General features: G+C 45.0%; 1 protein-coding gene across 4 annotated transcripts in view; it reads left to right on the forward strand.

Annotated features, from left to right (window-relative positions):
• The first annotated feature begins 1,433 nt into the window (after positions 1-1,433).
• Positions 1,434-16,599, forward strand: part of RANBP10 (RAN binding protein 10) — a 71,032-nt gene continuing 55,866 nt past the window's right edge. The window contains exons 1-3 of one of the 4 annotated variants that reach the window (XR_008975060.1): positions 1,434-1,745; positions 2,625-2,736; positions 16,357-16,409. Coding sequence is in view for 3 of the 4 variants with exons in the window: in XM_057430479.1 (XP_057286462.1) it covers positions 1,541-1,745; positions 2,625-2,736; positions 16,357-16,409 (370 nt within the window). In the remaining variant the exon portion in view is untranslated. Of the gene's footprint in view, positions 1,746-2,622; positions 2,737-16,356; positions 16,410-16,599 lie in introns of those variants that run through there. The other 3 variants (XM_057430479.1, XM_057430478.1, XM_057430480.1) reach the window with 3 other exon arrangements.

The following is a 16,599-nucleotide window of genomic DNA, read 5'->3' on the forward strand; positions in this document are numbered from 1 at the left end:
GGGCAAAATGCCCTCACTTCTGGGAGCCCACCAAGGGCCAGCACAGCACTGGGCTGAGAGACTGCATCTGGTGGGCTCCTGGATCTCCCACCCTCATGTACAAAATTGCAGTCTCAAGCTGCAGCTCTCTGAAATGCGGTAACAGTGCAGCCACTGCTGGGTGGGAAGGTCCTGTTTTTCCTCCACTACAATGGGCTCCTGGTGCCTACATAGTGTAAGCTCTACTGTATGCTGGACAACTCTCTGAGATGTTTCAGTTTGCTAATAAAAGGGAAGACCTGAAGGTCCCCAGTTTAGGCTGCCTAAAAAACTAAGACACAAGATCCCTTGTGCAATTCTGCAGCTGGCAGCAGTGAGGATGGAGGCAGAAATCCCAAGCACTGGTTCAGCTTGCCCAAGGAATCCCACCTTTGGGTGAGATTCCCTCAGACACTGTGAGCTGATCTAGCAGTTCAGCGCTCTTGAAAAGCCAGAGCACCTCCTCCTCCCAGCCATATCCTCCCGCTGTTTACCTTGTACTGCTGCCACGGCTTATCAGACCTCTTTATAAGCTGCTTTCAGTCATCACCTCAGCAGAAAGCTAACCCAGTGTAATCGCTGAAACTTGCTTAGTGGTCAGCACAACGACACAGAGAAGATTGTACCCGGCACAGCTTTCACGGCAAAGTTACACCGGCATGAGGAGCCGTGGAAGCTTGTGCTGTGCGCTTGGCTACAGGGAGCACAGAAAAGCAGCAGCAACTGGAAGAAGTTACCGGGGCGCAGGGCCGGAGCTGCACCACCGTAGGAAGGAACAGAACGGCTCCACCCGGCTCTCCCTATGGCGCCCAGATCCCATCCTTCTCTTCCTTCGTTCCTCCCTTTCTTCTTTCCTCCTTCCTTTCATCTCCCTCTCTCCCTCCTTCTCTTCCTCTCTCCTTCAGGCCCAGCCCGAACCTGCCCGGCGGAAAGCGGCCCGCCGCCTTGGCTGTGCATCTGCTGTTTACACGCGTCCCCATGGAGACGATTCCTCTGCCAGGACCCCTTCGCACCGTCATAGCTGCCAGGGCAACGCCTGACGCGCTGCTGCCGCTCGCCAGCGGCAGCAGACCGAGCATGGCCCAGCACCACCCTGCCAGGAGGCGGGCTCTGCAGAACGGTCGGCCCCGGCGCAAGGCCGCCGGCACGGAGCCGCCGGCTCCTCTGCAGGTGCAGCCCACCCTGGCCTTTGCGCGCAGGCGTCGGGAAGACAGAGGCAGGCGCGAAGAGGCCCCTCAGCACCGCACTCCCTCGGAGCACGATGGGAGCAGAAGTCCCGGACCCAGAGGCGCTCTCAGGGCCGTTTTCCACCGTGAATCGCGCAGATGAGGGCGGGGGTTTCACGCGCCTAGCCTTTCGGGAGCTGTAGTCCCAGAGAGTAAAGGAGATGCGCAGGCGGGGGCGGAGCAGACTCCGTTTCCCATCGGGCAGCGCGGCGCCATTGTGGCTGCTCTCACAGCTCATTGGTCTGCGGCCGAAGCTGGGCCTCGCTCCCCGCCCGGTGACACAAAGCAAATTCAAGATGGCTGAGGTGGTGGCGGGCATCTCGCACGGAGGGGATGCGGTTCTGCCGTGTCCGCCCGAAGAACAGGACCTGATTCGGCGCCTCCGCAGGCTTTACCCCGCTGTCAACCAGGAGGAGACGCCGCTGCCGCGGTCCTGGAGCCCTAAGGACAAGTACAACTACATCGGCCTCTCGCAGAGCAACCTCCGCGTCCACTACAAAGGTGCTGGGCTGGGGCGGCGGCGCCGGTTTCGGCTTCGGCCTGTGCCTGGAGCAGGGCGGCCCCGCGCGGCCCTTGCCCGGCCGGCACCCAGGTCTGCGCTGGGACCGCAGCGGGTCTGGTAGCCCAGGGGAAGGGGCGACTCGGCTGGGAAGTAGTGTGAGGAACGGGGTATGCCAAGCTCCGGCCTCGGGGCGGGCTGCTGGCCCGGCGTGCCATCTGTTTCTATGGGCTCGGGCAGTGGAAGCGTTCGGGAGCCAAGGGCTCTTACCCTGGGGAAGTGTGCTGCCTTCTAGAATTTCACTAGCCCGGGCCCGAGCGCCTCAGTGTATCCAAGTCGTGTGTTTACTCCGTCATCCTGCCTAAAACCTGGGCAAAGAGCCGCATGGCGTCGATGCGGAGCTGGGGCTTTGGCTCCGTGAGTTTACACAAAAGAGATGGCTGCGGACTTGTAGGACTAGGGGAATCACACTGGTGTTTTCCTTGCTCGCCAGTGGAAGCTGTTCTCCCTACCCACCCAGCAGAGAGCTGATTATTCCTTTTCCTGCTTGGTTAGTAAACACTAATGTCAATCTTTTTTGTCTTATGTTGGTATACATTCGTCTTCAAATTCTGTATGTGGGGAGACAGGTGCTACTGTGAGTCTTTCTCAGTTACTTCACAGTGTAAATGAAAGAAAATATACAGTGCTTATATGAGGGGACGGTTCATGGTGGCAGCACAAGGTTGTATATTTCAGTTGTCTGAAAAGAGGGCTTCAAATTGTTGGATGTATGTAGATATGTAGAAACAGGTTCCTGCTGTGTTCTGGTAGTGGTGTTTCAGACCAAAATGTGGCAGGGTTCAGCTCCCATTGGGACTTATATTTCTGTTCTTTCCTAGGTCATGGCAAGAATCACAAAGATGCTGCCTCAGTCAGGGCTACACACCCTATACCTGCAGCCTGTGGCATTTATTATTTTGAAGTGAAGATCGTCAGTAAAGGTAGAGATGGGTAAGTGCTTCATTCCAGTTCAGTGGTTGGTGATATAGATTTAACAGTTCTGCTGTACTCTGACCTCCTTTCTGGAAGGGCTAGAGGTCCTGTGGTTGTAGGGTGGAACAGGCAGGTATATCACAGGGAGGTTGGATTCTTCTGGTTAATAGATGTAAAGATGGCAGAATGTGCTGGAGGCAGAGGCACTTACACAGCTGCTTTTCTGTGCTGTTTGATATGGGCAGTTTTAAAAATTTAGGAAACCTTGGGTCTCTGGTGCAGTTTGAATTGATACTGTTTTTCCTTTTGCTAGCTAGATCTGGTCACGTGGATTTCTGGAATTATGCTTCAGAAGTTGAATGAAATAGGGAGGAACTTTGACCTTAATTTTGGACTGTTAGAGAGATTTTGGTGGGGTGAAGAGTACTCGTCACAGTACTTGAGCTCTGGAAGGAAAACTTCCAGGACTGCTTCTTATAAACCCTATATGCATGATCAAGGAAGATATTCAAAGAAGCGAAGTGGGATGATTGTAAATATAAGCTGGAATCTGTGCTAATTATGTCATCTCTGATCTGAGACCTGAATATGACCTCAAGTCAAAGGGCCTTAGCTCAGAATAGATTGCACCACAGGGCTGCATGACAGATGACAATGTGGAAGCTTAGAGGACTGTGTTGAAACCAAAATGCTAAATCTGAGAACATTTTTCCTGCCCCAGTCCTGCTTTTTGTGGTACTATTTAATATTGTAGGCTGTTGTTGAGGCTGTGTTTGCCCTGTCAGTGTCTACTACTTGACCAGGATTAAGTGGAAGAACTGCCACAGCAGCAGATCCTCTCAGTAACATTAGAAGCAGCCATCACTTGCAAAGTGGCACCTCAGGGAGCTGAGCTGGCAGTGGGGTTTCGATCATGTCTTGTGGTCATTCTGTTGGGCAGTATTTTGATCCAATATGTAACAGAATGAGGATATATATAGAGTTCCTTTAAAGCAACATTAAGGAAGTTGGGAAGCAATAAAGGGGTGTTTCTAACAAGGGCAGAGTTTCTACCGTTACTGCAGGTCGAATCTTTAATCATTATAAAGGTATCAGCCTGATGTGTATGTGTTTGGCATTTTTTGTTGCTAAAGGATGAACATTGCAGAGCTAACTATCCTGGAAAGGGAGAGCCCCACAGGAGAAGATATGAAGTGCAGTTAATTAATCCAGTCCCTCAAGAATAACATTTGAACTCCAGCTGTTTTAGGGATCTGTCCTGGGTTCATCTGCAACGGTTACTTTTCTCCTTCCTAGTAGCTGGTGCGGTGCTCTGTTTTAGCTTTAGTCTGGGAACAACGCTGATAAGAAATGAATGTTTTAGTTGTTGCTGAGAAATGTTTACTGTGATCAAGGACTTTTCAGTCTCTCACACTCTGCCAGTGAGGAGGGATTGGGGGAGTCATGCGAAAGGGACTGATTGCTGCTTGGATCGGCCTGGGTATCTGTTGGTGGGTGATGAGCAATTGTATTGTGCATCACTGCTGCTTATTGTGGTTTTGGTTTTTTTCCCTCTTCCCTTTTTACTTTTATGTTCTCTCCCCTTGGTATTTCCCTTATCATTATTTTTAGTAGTGGTAGTAGTTTTGTATTGTTCTTTAGTTACTGGGCTGTTCTTATCTCAACCCATGAGGTTTACATTCTTTTGATTCTTCTCCCCATCCCAATACAGGGGGAAGTGGTGGGGGAAGAGCAGGAAGTTTATGTGATTGCTGAAATTGAAATAATTTACAGGAACAGTTTTACAAAGAAACCTCATTATGACAGGTCACTGACCTAGAATCATTCTAGATCAGTCTTACAGAGGGATAATGGAATTTTCCACTTGTTTCCCAATATCCGAGTTGACTATATTATTAGTCCATTGTTGTTTTTGCTGTATTCTGTAGTTACAATTACTTTCCCAGAATACTTTCAAAGATGGGGAGCTGTGTGTACACTATAGCAATATGAACGTGAACTGTGATCTGAAGGCAGGCAGCGGGGAGCCTTCGAGAGCTTGGCTGATGTCTTAGCCCTTCCTGTACTTTGTTTCTCTTGCTGGTAGAGTGTGCTCCAATTTCTAATCCCACTGTGGCACCGGTATTTGGAATTGTTGATTGATGTTGTAGCTGCTTTCTGTCTGCCACTCAAAAAGCTGCTCTTGCATGTCTCATCTTTAAAAGTGTGCTTGTTGGAGGCTTTGTGTGTTGTCTCTGCTGCAGTTCACTATTATATCTCTTCTTAAGAAGCCCTTCAGTGTTTATTGTGCCATGGTGGCTTCAGCTTAAAGGAACAAAAGTCCAGAAATCTAAAGCTGGGATTGGAGGAAATGAAGTTTTAAAGTGGCCCGGGGGCAAAGCATGCCCCTGGGAACTCAACTGGAAGGAAGCCTGCTAGTAAGGGGAGAGGAAGAAGAGTCTTTCTGAGCTCTTTTCCAAAAGGGGTACTTCAGATGTGAAGTCTCTGTTCTATAGCTTGTTATTTTGTTTCTGCTGTACAGAGTAGTGAGGTGTTATTCACTGTGTTCCTCTTGCTGGAGTTTGTGACAGCTTTTCACATTTAGGTTTAAAATGTGAGCAATTGGGATTTGAAACAAGGATCTCAAAAAAGTCATAGGTGCAGTGGGTTTCAGGAAGTGTGCTTTGAGGAGTTCTGGTTGAATTTGCTCAAAGCTGTCCACTTTCTATGCTAATAATTGTTAGTGGAGCACTCTGTGCTCTGTTTGGATGCTGACAGTTTATTCTGTTAATAAACAACTGAAACTAAGGCTGCAGGTAAGAGATGGGATAGAAACTCCCAGTGGCATTTACTGGAGATGTGGGAATCCTGAAGCTGGCATGATGTTTTTTTTGCAGGCTGAGAAGAGATGTTAGAATCATAGAACCTAGAATCACTTAGGTTGGAAAGGACCTTTAAGATCATCATGTCCCTAACCCTGACCCTGCTGGTCACACTGGTGCTGATACAGGCCAGGATGCTGTTGGCTTTCTTGGCTGCCTGGGCAAAAGTTGGCTCATGTCATTCAGCACCCCTCAGATCATTTTCCATGAGCAGCTTTCCAGCCACTCTTCCCCAAGCTTGGAGCATTGCATGAGGTGCTTGTGGCTCAAAATGCAGGACCTGGCACATTGCCTTTTTGAAACTCATACCCTTGGCCACAGCCTATTGATCCAGCTTGCCCAAATCCCTCTGCAGAGCCTTCCTATCCTCCAGCAGATCAATACTCCCACCCAACTTGGTGGTGTCCACTAAATTACTGAGGGTGCACTCAATTCCCTCATCCAGATCATCAGTGAAGACATTAAACAACAGTGGTCTTAACGCTGAATGGGGAATTTTCCTTGTGAAAATGGTTAAGCACCAAAACAGGATGCCTAGAGAAGCTGTGGCATCTCCATCTTCAAATGTGCTTGGGCAAAGCCCCAGACTGGCTGACATAACTTTCGTAGTTACTTATGCTTTGGTCAGAAGGATGAAGAAGGAAGCATAGAATTGTGGAACAGTTTGGGTTGGAAAGGACCTTCAAAGCTCCCTGCAATGAGGAGGGACATCTTCAACTAGATTAGTTTGCTTAGAGCCCTGCCCATCCTAGTCTTAAATATCTCCAGGGATGGGGCATCCACCATCTCTCTGGGCATCCTGGGCCAGGATTTTGCCACCCTCGTTGTAAAAAATTTCTTCATCACATCCAGCCTGAATCCCCCCTCTTTTAGTTCAAAATCATCACCCCTTATCACAACAGGCCATGTTAAAAAAATCTCTCTCCATCTCTTTTATAGGCCCCTTTTAAGAACTGAAAGGCCACAATAAGATTTCCTCAGAGTCTTCTCTTTCACAAGCTGAGCAACCCCAACTCAGCCGTTCCTCGTAGTAGAGGTGCTCCATCCATGTGATCATTTTGTGGCCCTTCTTTGGACCCTCTCCAACAGGTCCATGTCTTTCTTGTCCTGAGGACTCCAGAACTGGGCACAGTACTCCAGGTGGGGTCTCACTAGAGCAAAGTAGAGGGGAAGAATCACTTCCCTTGACCTGCTGGCTGTGCCCCTCTGGATGCAGCCCAAGATACGATTGGCCTTCTGGGCTGCAGTCACACGTTGCCCACTCATGTCCAATCCTTCTTCCACCAGTACCCCAGGTCCTTCTCCTCAGGGCTACTCTCAATCCCTTCATCCTTCAGCCTGTATTGATACCGACCCAGGTGCAGAACCCTGCTCTTAGCCCCTTCAACTTCATGACGTTGAAGGTTGGAAAGTCTCTAGGTCCAGACCTCTCTGGGCCTGGAGGTCTGGTCCAGACCTCTCCCTGGTTCTGTGGGTGGCTTGCTTCCAGCATTCCTTGGGTGAGCACTTGCAGAAATGTACATGATTCTCTTGTTCATAAGTTGCCGCAAATAACTCCTGCTTGTGTAAATCATGGTATTTATAAGTTCAACCTTAACTATATTTTAAGCACTGGACTCATCCTCTCTCAAATATGTGTTTGTGGTCACTTGATTTGTCAGCACATCTCTCAGTTTCTGTTTTCGCTTGAGATGATCTCTGCTTGGTAAACAGAAGCAGTGTAAGACTCATCAGGGTAGGGGCAGTAAACCTACAACTTACAAGCTGTTGTGACTCAGGAGTAGAATTTGTCTTTATTGTCCTCTTCATGCTGAGACAACATGAATTGTCTCATGAGTGGCAGTGCTTGTTCCTGGCAACCGTTTTGGTTTCTTGACCTCTTTTACCTCCCCCAGCCATGCAGTGGTTTGTGTGGTGTGATGGGGTGTGACTGAGGGGATCATCCCGCTGGCCAACCGTGAGTGTATACAGGTTCCTGTTTCTAGTAATGCTTTCTGTGGGGAAGAGGAGACCCAGAAGGGCAGAAGAGGGAGGTTGGGAAGACATGGGCAACAAAGTGAGTTGGTATCCTTCTTCAGCACTGTTTCACAGTTGCTCTGGGATGTGCAGCCTGTTGCCCACAGATACTGGTCAGTGCTCCCTTAGGTGATGGGCATTTTTGTAGGAGAGGGAGGAAAGAGTACTCTTGAGATGAGTGGCCAGAGAGCTAATCTGGCTTTGTCCATACCATAGTTTGTTTTAAATCTTCCTTTAGGTTTAATACAGAAGTGCACTGTATCCCAAACTTAAAAATAGCTTTGTTTCTCTCTGAAGAGAAAAATAAAGGTCAGAGGTATTGGTTGTTTAGCAGTCTTTACATCAGTAACAATTAATCTGCCCCTCTTTCTCTTGCTTGTTTCTCCTTGCCAACTTTTCGCTTCTCTTCAGCATATGGTGAGCGTGATTGCTCTTTGAAAAGCCTTTCACTCATGTGCTTTGATGGTTTCCAGATACTGATAGAAGGCTCTGCTTTAATGGCATGGTTGTCTGCATGCCCTTGTCTGTGCTGTGGCCATCCTGTAACGTCAGGTGTGTCTGGATGTAGCTGAAGGGGAAGGCTAAGGGATATTCTGTGGGAACTGAGGATTTCCAGTGCTTGCACATGCTGTGTGATACCTAATTGGTATCTGGCAAGCCTGTAAATAATTGATTTCCTTCCCTTTTTTATTTTTTTTCCATCCTGGTTTCCTGAGTCCAGAACCAGTGCAGAGAGGGGGTTGCTCTGTTTGGAGATGTCTGCTTACTTGAATTTATGTTGTTCCATAGACATTCATTTAGACCAACACATAAATCCCACAAGGAGATTCAATAAACAGTTTTCACCTTGTTCCAATTTGCAAACAATCTTGCCCAAGCAAGTCCTGCTTGCTCAGCTACTGATTGATGAGCTGTGGTGCTCTGAGGTGGAGAGACACGCATTTTCTGTGGAGTTTTCATGTCAGTTGATGACGTGAGAAGTTATTTTCTGTTTCTGTTCTGCAAAACTCCTGCAAAAGGGAGTAACAGTGAGAGCAGCTTTTTCAATGTAAAGCTGGTTGTGAGATTGGAATATCTGATTTGAAGTTGATAACTTTTTTTTATCACCTTATTTTTTTAATCAATGAACTGGGAAGTGAAACTCAGGGCTTTGTAGCAGTATCATGGGCCCATGCATTGTAATGGTAGAATACCAACTTCTCAATAAAAGAATTTATGAAATTAGGAAACAAAATGGAAGTAGTGATAGCGATGTGTGACTTCCTCACTTGTGATGTGTGCATTAGGTATGTCTAATGAAATCTAGTTTTCAGGCTGTGATAATAACCTCTTTCTTTCTGTTAATTTTTCCATTTTTTTTCTGTGGGCTTTTTTTTTTTCTTAATGTTTTGGGTTGGTTTTGTTTTGTGTTTTTTTTTTTTCAGTTAGAGTTGTGAGATTTGCAGAGTAAAGAAGAAAAATTTCAGGAATATGTGTTTTTTTTTTTAATTTTGTTTTCTGGCCTCTCCTCTTGCTTTTTCTGAATATCTGTTATAAAAAGGGTGGGAAAATGGCAGAAGTCAACTATATCAAGATCAATTGAGCATCTTTAGAATATGTGTAAAAACATTATGATTCAGTTCTTCAGAATATGGTTACAGTTAATAAATCATAAAATAATGGAACTAATTATTTAAATATTCTAGCCTTATGGATCTAAGAAATTCTCTGTTTAATAATGAAATTGTGCAAGTGGCATAGCTATTTTAGAAGGGAAACTTTTTTCCTTCAATTATGGAAGTCTGGAATGATGAATTGCTAAAGAATTTATAATCTTAAAGGTTTTTTCCAACCTAAATGATTGTGATCTATTGTGAAGCTTAACTCTCTTCAGCTCTGCCACTGGTGCTGTAAAGCTGAATTGTGTTAGCTGTGCGCTATCTGCATTGTAAGTGGGGCCCCCAACGCAGGAGGGATGTGGAGCTGTTGGAGGGAGTGCAGAGGAGGCCACAGAGATGCTGTGAGGGCTGGAGCAGGTCTGCTTTGGAGACAGGCTGAGAGAGCTGGGCTGGTTCAGCCTGGAGAAGAGAAGGCTCCCAGGAGACCTTTCAGCAGCTCCCAGTGCCTAAAGGGGGCTACAAGAAAGCTAGAGAGGGGCTTTTGACAAGGGCCTATAGGGACAGGATAATGGGGAATGGCTTTAACCTGACAGAAGGGATATTTAGATGAGATCTTGGGAAGAAGCTCTCCCCTATGAGGGTGGTGAGGCCCTTGCACAGGTTGTCCATACAAGCTGTGGCTGCCCCATCCCTGGGCAGTGTTCAAGGCCAGGTTGGACGGGGCTTGGAGCAACCTGGTCATCTGGAAAGTGTTCCTGCCCATGGCAGGGATTTGGAACTGGATGAGCTTTAATGTCTCTTCCACCCAAACCATTCTAGGATTCTATGAAGATTAAGTTCAAAGAGATAGAGCTTTTTAGTTCTCTCCCCCAGTTCCAAGTTCTTCAGCAGTAAACATCAGCATGCATGATGCTCCAGCCCAGTGACCTTTAAACAGGACAACATCACCTCTGACTCCTAAAAGAACTTGTGAGGTGGATTCTGCATTGCAGAGATATAAAATACACAAATTTAAGTTGCATCTTTGGAAAAAAGAAGTATTTTTTTTTTTTTGATTCTGCCAATATAAGGTTTTCCTTGGAAAAGAGATGGAAAGAGCCAAAGTGGTGACTGTACTTTGAAATTTTAATTAACTCTTAATTTAATTAACTCTTACAGATATAAAAGGTCTCAGATACACTGACTCAGCCAGGAAGCATTATATATTGTCACTGGGCAGAAATTACCCAAAAAGGTAGAAGGAAAATTATTTCACAGGAGTGGTAATATTTGACTTACCTAAATTGACACACAGGGATGTCTCAAAGAGGCTGTTACGAGCAGTCATACAAGGAGAGGAATACCGACCTCTGCATTTAGTTTATCCCCAAAGGGAAATCCACCCAGGTGAGAAGCAGTTCTTCAAGTCCAAAGTTGTTTCTTCAGAACAATCTTGATACCCAGAAAGCCTGCCAAAAAGTCAGTGCAAGAAAAGTTTTTTGGCTAGTCTAAAGCTACTTTTGTGAGCAACCCACAAAAATCCTCATGAATCCAGCAGAAAATCTTCAGAACAAACCTTTGACAGCAAGTAGCTAATGTTGGAATTCCAGTGCTTCATCTATTTGCCTTTTCAAATGCAGGAGTGAAGAACCTGTTGGGTAGAATAGAGAACTCGGCAACAGAACTCCAGGTATACCTGTACTTTTTATTCTCCAGTTTTAAGAGTCCCAGAAGCAACAAGCATTTCCCCTGAAACACCTGGAAAATTCAGCCCTTGGGAAGCATTGCTATATGCAGAATAAATGTGGTGTAGAAGGAGGGAGGAAGCAATTAGTCCATGGTCTTAGCTGGACCAAAACACTATCCTTTAAACAAAGGAGGTATTTCTTTACCCAAAAACCTACAAGACTTTCTCCAAGAAACATAAAAAGAGTGCTTATCTCAAATGCTAGTTCTGACAAGTAGCAGAGCAGATTTAAAAAGGCTCTGCCATGAAAACAAAGATATTACGATTCCCCTTTATTTCATAACCTGCTGAAAGGTACCAGGTCAGAATGGTGAAACAATTTATGCCGTTCGTTTTCCAAGTGCCTTTACGTGGAAGGCAGACAAAATTCACACCATCTGAAAGGTGGAGAGATGAAGGTGGAAAAATACACTTTGGTTGCCTAATAGTCACAATCCTAGAACTCTTCTTTGCTGCTCCAGTAACACCGTGCCAGGGTAAAACATGCTGTAAAGAAAGACAACTGTGTATGCCAAGATAACCTAAGGCCCCAACTTAAAAACATAGATGTTAAATAAGTTAGTAGGTCATGACTTCCAACAAAGCAGTCATGCCCTACTCAGTGAGTGAAGTAGGAACATCACTAACACGTGGTAGAAATTCCCGGGGTTAGAATTTTATTACGCAGCTCAGCCAAGACCAAGCAGCCCTGCTGAGCCATGAGTTAACCAGGGGGATGTTCCTTTCCTCCAGAAGTAGGCCTGTGATTCAAAGGCTTACTGCATCCTGCATTTTTTTCTAATAACCACACCTATCTGGTAGGAATCCTGTCCTCCCAGGTATCATGCATCCCACTCCTTCAACACCCACAGCTAAGTCTAAAATAATCATACTGAATTCTGGAGTTAGAGACTAATAATACACCCCATAACACTGGTGGCATTTCAGACACTTCCACAGTCTCTTGTGCAAAGCTCTGAACTATCATTCTTGTCTGAGGTGGGCCCTGACTTCATGCCAGGTTTAAAGAGTGTTGAGAGAAGATAACCCTTATCAATTCACCACCTGAAACCACATTGTTGCAGTTATGGTGGGGGAAGGGGCATGTTCTTTTAAGGGAGTGAAAAAACAAGTTGCATCTGTTTTAAAAAAAAAAAAATATATATATATATACACCTGTGGTGCATAAAATACTGGATTCCAACTATCTCTGACTCCTAACAATAAATGTTTTGGAACTACATAATGGAGTATAATGGATGTCTGAAGTGGAAGCAGTTCTGTTTTTACTAGTGGATGTTGTGCTGTTCTGTAATGGTGCTTCAGAAATAGCACTGACAGAAAGAATCCCAGTACATCAAGCAGAGGTCAGTAAAGAAATAATGCAAGGGTGAAAAGAAGGAAATAAAGGCAAGAAAATCAAATTCTTAAAAACGCATTTAAAACAACTACAAGTATCCTGAGGAATGGAGGAGATGCTGCTCAGCTGCCCTTAGAAAGGCAGAGAAGCTCTAAAAGCCAAAGAACGTGGAAGAGAAGGTGAGTGAAGGGAACAAAATGAGGAGGCAGCAGGCAGCAATGTGTTAACATAACACTTCTCAGTCTGTTTATGAGTACATACTGGCAAAACTACAGAGGAAGAATAAAAAACTATTTTTGCTGGACCAAGGTATTAGATTCCCAGCTCCCTTCCACTTTTAGGATCATGTTCAACTGGTATCTGTTAGCTGTAGGAAGGGTCAGATCATCCTTTTCTGAGTTACCTTCAGGAAGGGAAAAACACTGATGATGTAGATTAGCAATATATGTAGGAATACTGAAAAAAGATACAAATCAGAGATGAAGACTTGACTTGAGCACCATTTAAGAAAGAAAAGGCATAATACAAGCCTCACCAGGCTGAAATTACCACTGGGATCTAGAAAAATAACCAAGTGCTCCACCTGCCACCCAAAGCACTATTACATCTGATATGACACCAAAGCCTGCAAAATACTGTGGTTGAAACCAGCTATACCTTAAACTGAGGTGTACCACCAGTTTAGTTTTCAAACTTCAGATCTTTTGCTCATAGCAGCTGACTTTGTTCTCTAAGTCAGCTAATATTCAACAAAGGTCATATAAGCTGTGTCAGAGGCAAATGGTGTATTCAGCCTGGGAACAGCATAAAGCATTACTGACATGAATTCTTTGATTATTTATTCTGGTGACACCCAACAGAATAGGTGTAAGTTCTGTTTGGTTTGTGCTGGTGATTAACAAACCTCACTTCCAAATGAGCGGCTGAAAATTGAATGAAGAGTTGCTAAAAAAATTTATCCTGCTTGTGTAGTTACCTGTTTTCTGCATGGTGAGTGCTGAAGGACCTCAGCTGACCTTTCTTGCGTGTAGCTGGCCATTACATTGGCATAGCCCTGTTTGTCAGTGTTCATTCCAAGAAACTTTGAACTCTCAAAGCCCTCATCTTGTGGCAGGAAAATGCTGAGCTGTGTGAAGTTACGGGTCCAGGAATACATTCTCCATATCATGATCACAGTTACAGGTTGGGCAGAGATGAGATTCAGAGTAGCCCTGTGGAGAAGGAGTTGGAGGTGTTGGTTGATGAGAAAATGAACATGAGCTGGCTTCAGTGTATGCTCGCAGCCCAGAAAGCCAACCATATCCTGGGCTGTATCAAAAGGAGTGTGACCAACAGGTTGAGGTGATCCTGCCCCTCTGCTCTCGTCTCGTGAGACCTCACTTGGAGTATTGTGTGCAGTTCTGGTGTCCTCAACATAAAAAGGACATGGAACTGTTGGAACAAGTCCAGAGGAGGGCCATGAGGATGACCAGGGGACTGGAGCGCCTCCTGTATGAAGACAGGCTGCGAAAGTTGGGGCTCTTCAGCCTGGAGAAGAGAAGGCTGCGTGGGGACCTCATAGCAGCCTTCCAGTATCTAAAGGGGGCTGTAGGGATGCTGGGGAGGCACTCTTCAATAGGGACTTTAGTGACAGGACAAGGGGTAATGGGCTAAAACTTAAACAGGGGAAGTTTAGATTGGATATGAGGAAGAAATTCTTTACTGTAAGGGTGGTGAGGCGCTAGAATGGGTTGCCCAGGGAAGTTGTGAATGCTCCATCCCTGGCAGTGTTCAAGGCCAGGTTGGGCAGAGCCTTGTGTGTCATGGTTTAGTGTGAGGTGTCCCTGCCCATGGCAGGGTGGGTTGGAACTAGATGATTTTAAGGTCCTTTCCAACCCTAACTATTCTATGATTCTATGATCATGTATCATGTCACTCTTGAAGACAGCCCGGAGAGGCCAAGGGCCAGCTAAAAGGAAATGGTGGACCATACGATGGCTGACAGTTCAGTTATCAGATATATGGATAACTGTGTTTCTGAATCCAGGGACAAAAAATGACATCCTAAGTGGGCTGGTAGACATAAGCACGCAGCTCTCCTGAGGTATCCAAGTATTGTGCCTGCTGCTGAGTGTGAAGTGATAGTTGTGATGCCTTTGGAGCTGAAGGCATAGAGAAGAGCAGCAAAGGTTATCAGAGAATCCTAGAATGGTTTGGGTTGGAAGGGACCTTAAACCTCATACAGTTCCTACCCCCTGCCATGGGCAGGGACACTTTTCACTAGACCAGGTTGCTTCAAGCCCCGTCCAGCCTGGCCTTGAACACTGCCAGGAATGGGGCAACAACACTTTCTGTGGTTCTGTATGTAAAACTTTGATTATTACATAGGAAGTTGAAAACCAGAGTATCTGCTGTAGCAGTTTCCAAAATGCTTTTCTCCAGCTTTACACAGTACTGATATTAGCTCAGTACCAGAGAGGTGAGGAGGAGCACTTTCGAGTATTTTTACTGAAGAATTGGTGTGGGGAGGATCTTCTGGAAACTGGGCCTCTTCTGAAATAGGGCATGTTTTCTAAATAAGGGACTGACTTAATTTAAAGCCCTGAAAAGCTGGGGTTTGCATGATTAAAATATGGAACTTCATTCTACCAGGACCTGAAGTACACAAGAAAGACTAAATTGGCCGTGTTTGTGACGATGTAGTTCCATTTATTAAAGAGATTGTAAATAAAGATCTGATAAGCTTTTAGATCTCTAACAATTAACATTTCTGTGTAAAAAACAAAAAAAATCAGTTATTACCATTTCCATGCTATTTGATTGGGGTGTTGACATTGAGTTGGAGAATTGAAGGGCAGGGAGTAGTTGCTGCAGAAGACTTAACCCACATAGCTTGAAGAAATTTAACTTTGGGTCAACTACTGAAGTAAGTTTTTTGTCATGAATAATGTTTTGTGGAGCAGGTGGTTGAGGAAGCCACAAGAAGAAAATTACTGTGAAAAAACAGGGGGATGCTGGCTGCACCTGTTGAATTTATACATTTACATGAGCAAGAGCCCAACAGCAACCTAAAAATACGGAAGCTTGTTAAAAAAAAACGAGTGAGCAGGGAAGCTCTTTCTGTGGTTCCAGGGGTTAAAAGATTTACAGACCATAAGAATTAACAGAAATAGAACAAACAAAATGTGTATGTGCATAAATATTGCAGTGAGGAAGATGAGCCTTTGTGGCTTGCTGTTCTGGTGGCTCGCTGTTCTGGTTTCCCCTGGCTTCTCAAAGAGAATACAAAACTGGAAGTGTAGCAAGAGTATTAAGATGTATAGAGGAGCTTCCGTAAGAGGAACAACGGAGTAGACTGTGAGTAGTTGAACTTGAGAGCGCTGGGGAGTGGGTTATGAATGAGGACTGTCAAATCCTTGAGTAAAGTTAACAGAGAAACGTTCTTCCCCTCTCTTCTAATTCTTAAAATACAAGTGTGAAGCAGAATCAGCTCGGACCGTAATTAAGTGGTGGAGCTGCAGGATGTTGTCCTCTGAAAAAGCTTGCAAAGGTTTAGAAAGCGATCACATTAATGGAGGAAATCTATTGGGGCGTGAAATACAGAAAGGACACCTTAGAAATGCATAAAATACGTGTTGCACAATGAAAGAATGTTCTTGGAAAGTACAACTGTTTGCTCTGTCCTGTGCATCCCTTGCCAGCCGTTCCTTAGGCCATACCTTAGGCTTGATAGACATTTGTCCCCATATACTCTAGCTGACCTTATGTATTTTTTACTGTTAACCACCTCTATAATTTTTTTTTAATGATATATGAAAAAAACCCACCTCAACAACAAACCCCAAAACCTCCAGAAGTTTAGTTGCCGATTGCTTTCCAGTCTTCTTCCTGCACATGAAGAGCTAAAGAATAGCTGTAATTATATACTGGAAAGCTGTCAGTCTCTGAAGCAGACTGACATTTTATCTTGGATTCAATAAAAGAGTAAAAAAGTAATGGAAAAGTGATTCTTACCTTAAATGATTGTGTGTTGGGATTTTCTTACTACTCTTGTTTCTGCTGCGGGAGATCAGGTGGCTGGGCAATTCTGTGCTTGACTGATACTTTGTTTTTTTGAAGGTACATGGGAATAGGACTGTCTGCTCAAGGGGTCAACTTGAACAGGCTTCCTGGTAAGTCACTGTTAAGGTTTGTTTTGGTTTACAGTCTGTGCTCAGTGTTCATTTGAAAATAAAGGTTTTAATTTATATATATGTGTATTAGCACATGTGTTTCTGTTAATAAAAATATCATCACTATGAGTGTCTTGGGTCTGGAGTGCTACCCTAAACTGAGTTACTAGTATCGTTAATGTAGCCATGA

The sequence above is a fragment of the Pezoporus wallicus genome, unplaced genomic scaffold (assembly GCF_028554395.1).
Source record: "Pezoporus wallicus isolate ANWC-B61680 ecotype Strahan unplaced genomic scaffold, APGP_CSIRO_Pwel_v1 contig_3573, whole genome shotgun sequence".
NCBI classification, from domain to species: domain Eukaryota; kingdom Metazoa; phylum Chordata; class Aves; order Psittaciformes; family Psittacidae; genus Pezoporus; species Pezoporus wallicus.